We start from the raw sequence: 2,029 nt of genomic DNA, 5'->3' as shown, positions 1-2,029 counted from the left end.
AGTACTTGCCCAACAGTGAGACTCCATTACACCAGGATTTCTTTACCTGGTGGTCTGAAAACTGTATATATATAAATATGCAAATATATACATATATATGTGAGTGTGTATACATACATACATATACATACATGACTGATTGTTTTATTTTAATATAATTCGTTTCCTTTGGACAATCTTTTGTGCTTTTTATGTAACAAAAATATTTTGAAAACAGGTGTTAGCAGACGGCTCAAAAAATTCATGATATACAAAAAAGGGTAAGAATTCCTGCATTAAACCCTTTATGAAAATTTTCTCTGTTTCTTTGAGACTTCCCCCAGTCTTCTGGCTCCCTCCAGAAGTATTTCTTTGGGATGACTTGGGATTTCATTAATCTCCAAACGGAATTGATTAGGTGCAGAGTGGATCATACCTTCCCTTTGCTTCATGTCAGGACTGTGGAAAATTGTGGTGCATCAGTCATCAGGACTGTGGAAAATTGTGGTGCATCAGTCATCTGTCATAACTCCTGGTCAGGATGTCATCTTCCAATGAAACCAGCCCTCTTCCTGCATTTTTTCTACTTCTGGGGATCCCAGGGCTAGAAGCCTACCACATCTGGATTGCCTTCCCTTTTTGTATTGTGTATCTGACTGCAGTTGTGGGCAACATCACCATTATGCTTGTGATCAAGACAGAACAGAGCCTTCACCAGCCAATGTTTTATTTCTTGGCCCTTCTTTCTTTTATTGACCTAGGACTATCCACATCCACCATCCCCAAGATGCTTGGCATCTTCTGGTTCGACCTCAGGGAAATCAGCTTTGCAGGATGCCTCACCCAAATGTTCTTCATTCACACCTACACTGGCATGGAGTCAGTGGTGTTGTTAGCCATGGCCATTGACCGTTTTGTGGCTATCTGTTACCCACTGAGATACACCACGATCCTCACCAACAAGGTGGTAACCATCATGGCTTCAGTGGTGGTTGGGAGGCCAGCTACTCTTGTCCTTCCTTTCTCCTTCCTCCTTAAAAGGTTGCCATTCTGTGGTCATTATATCATCCCCCACACCTACTGTGAGCATATGGGCATTGCTCGGCTAGCCTGTGCTAGCATCAGGGTAAATATTATTTATGGCTTGTTCACAATTGCTGCCCTCATTTTTGACTTGATCATCATTGTCCTTTCCTATGTCCAGATACTCCGAACTGTCTTCCGCCTCCCCTCCAGGGATGCACGACTGAAGGCCCTCAGCACCTGTGGCTCCCATGTCTGTGTCATTCTGGCCTTCTATACACCTGCATTTTTCTCCTTCATGACCCACCAATTTGGCCGTAATGTCCCTCGCTACATTCACATCCTCCTGGCCAATCTCTATGTGGTCATCCCTCCAGCCCTTAATCCTGTCATTTATGGAGTCAGGACTAAACAGATCCGGGAAAGGGTGCTACGGATATTTGTTCAGAAAGAATAGACAGCATATTCTTAGAATGAGAGAAACGTTGTGGGATCATCCCTCAGAATGAAAGCAGCTCACTTTGTCAAATCTGTTTACTCAGGAATATGATAGACAAAAGGCTCATCATTGGAAGGGAGTGAGCTGAGCCCCTCCTACTATACTGCTCTGATTTAGCCCAGTGATTCATATACAGTACCTGCCTTTCCAGAGCCTTCATATATATATATGCTCTATGTGTATATATATATATATATATCCATTTTGCCTAATCTTTCCTGTGTTATAAGAGAAGATCCTCATTTTGATGATTAATAAAGGGCATTGCTAATTCTCGCAGTGGGTACAGGGGCAAGTGACTCTCACTCCTACAGTTAAATTTCTGGTCTGAGTTAAACATATGCTTCTGTTCTTGGGTGAACAGAAGAGAACTCAGTACGTAGTTTGGGGAAAGGCCCATTCCCATTGGGTTCTTTGGCACTTTGACCTTACCCTAATTATTGCTATCACCATTTTAAGAATTTGGGGGTGGAAGAATTTTAGGAAGATGACCCTGTCTCATGATGACCTGTTCCTCTCTGCTGCAAA

At 42.6% G+C, this 2,029-nt stretch overlaps 1 protein-coding gene across 1 annotated transcript; it reads left to right on the top strand.

Annotated features, from left to right (window-relative positions):
• The first annotated feature begins 305 nt into the window (after window positions 1–305).
• LOC140508769 (olfactory receptor 52E4-like) lies at window positions 306–1,459 on the top strand. The gene has a single exon (XM_072616644.1). It carries the CDS (start codon window positions 521–523, stop codon window positions 1,457–1,459), a length of 939 nt encoding a protein of 312 aa, XP_072472745.1. The 5' UTR covers window positions 306–520.
• Window positions 1,460–2,029: the final 570 nt, after the last annotated feature.

Source organism: Notamacropus eugenii, chromosome 5, assembly GCF_028372415.1.
Source record: "Notamacropus eugenii isolate mMacEug1 chromosome 5, mMacEug1.pri_v2, whole genome shotgun sequence".
NCBI lineage: Eukaryota > Metazoa > Chordata > Mammalia > Diprotodontia > Macropodidae > Notamacropus > Notamacropus eugenii.
This window is presented reverse-complemented; position numbering and strand designations above follow the sequence as displayed.

Excerpts from the sequence above, each read along its gene's own strand:
- LOC140508769 (XM_072616644.1), top strand. The coding sequence starts at position 521 with ATGTCATCTTCCAATGAAACCAGCCCTCTTCCTGCATTTTTTCTACTT.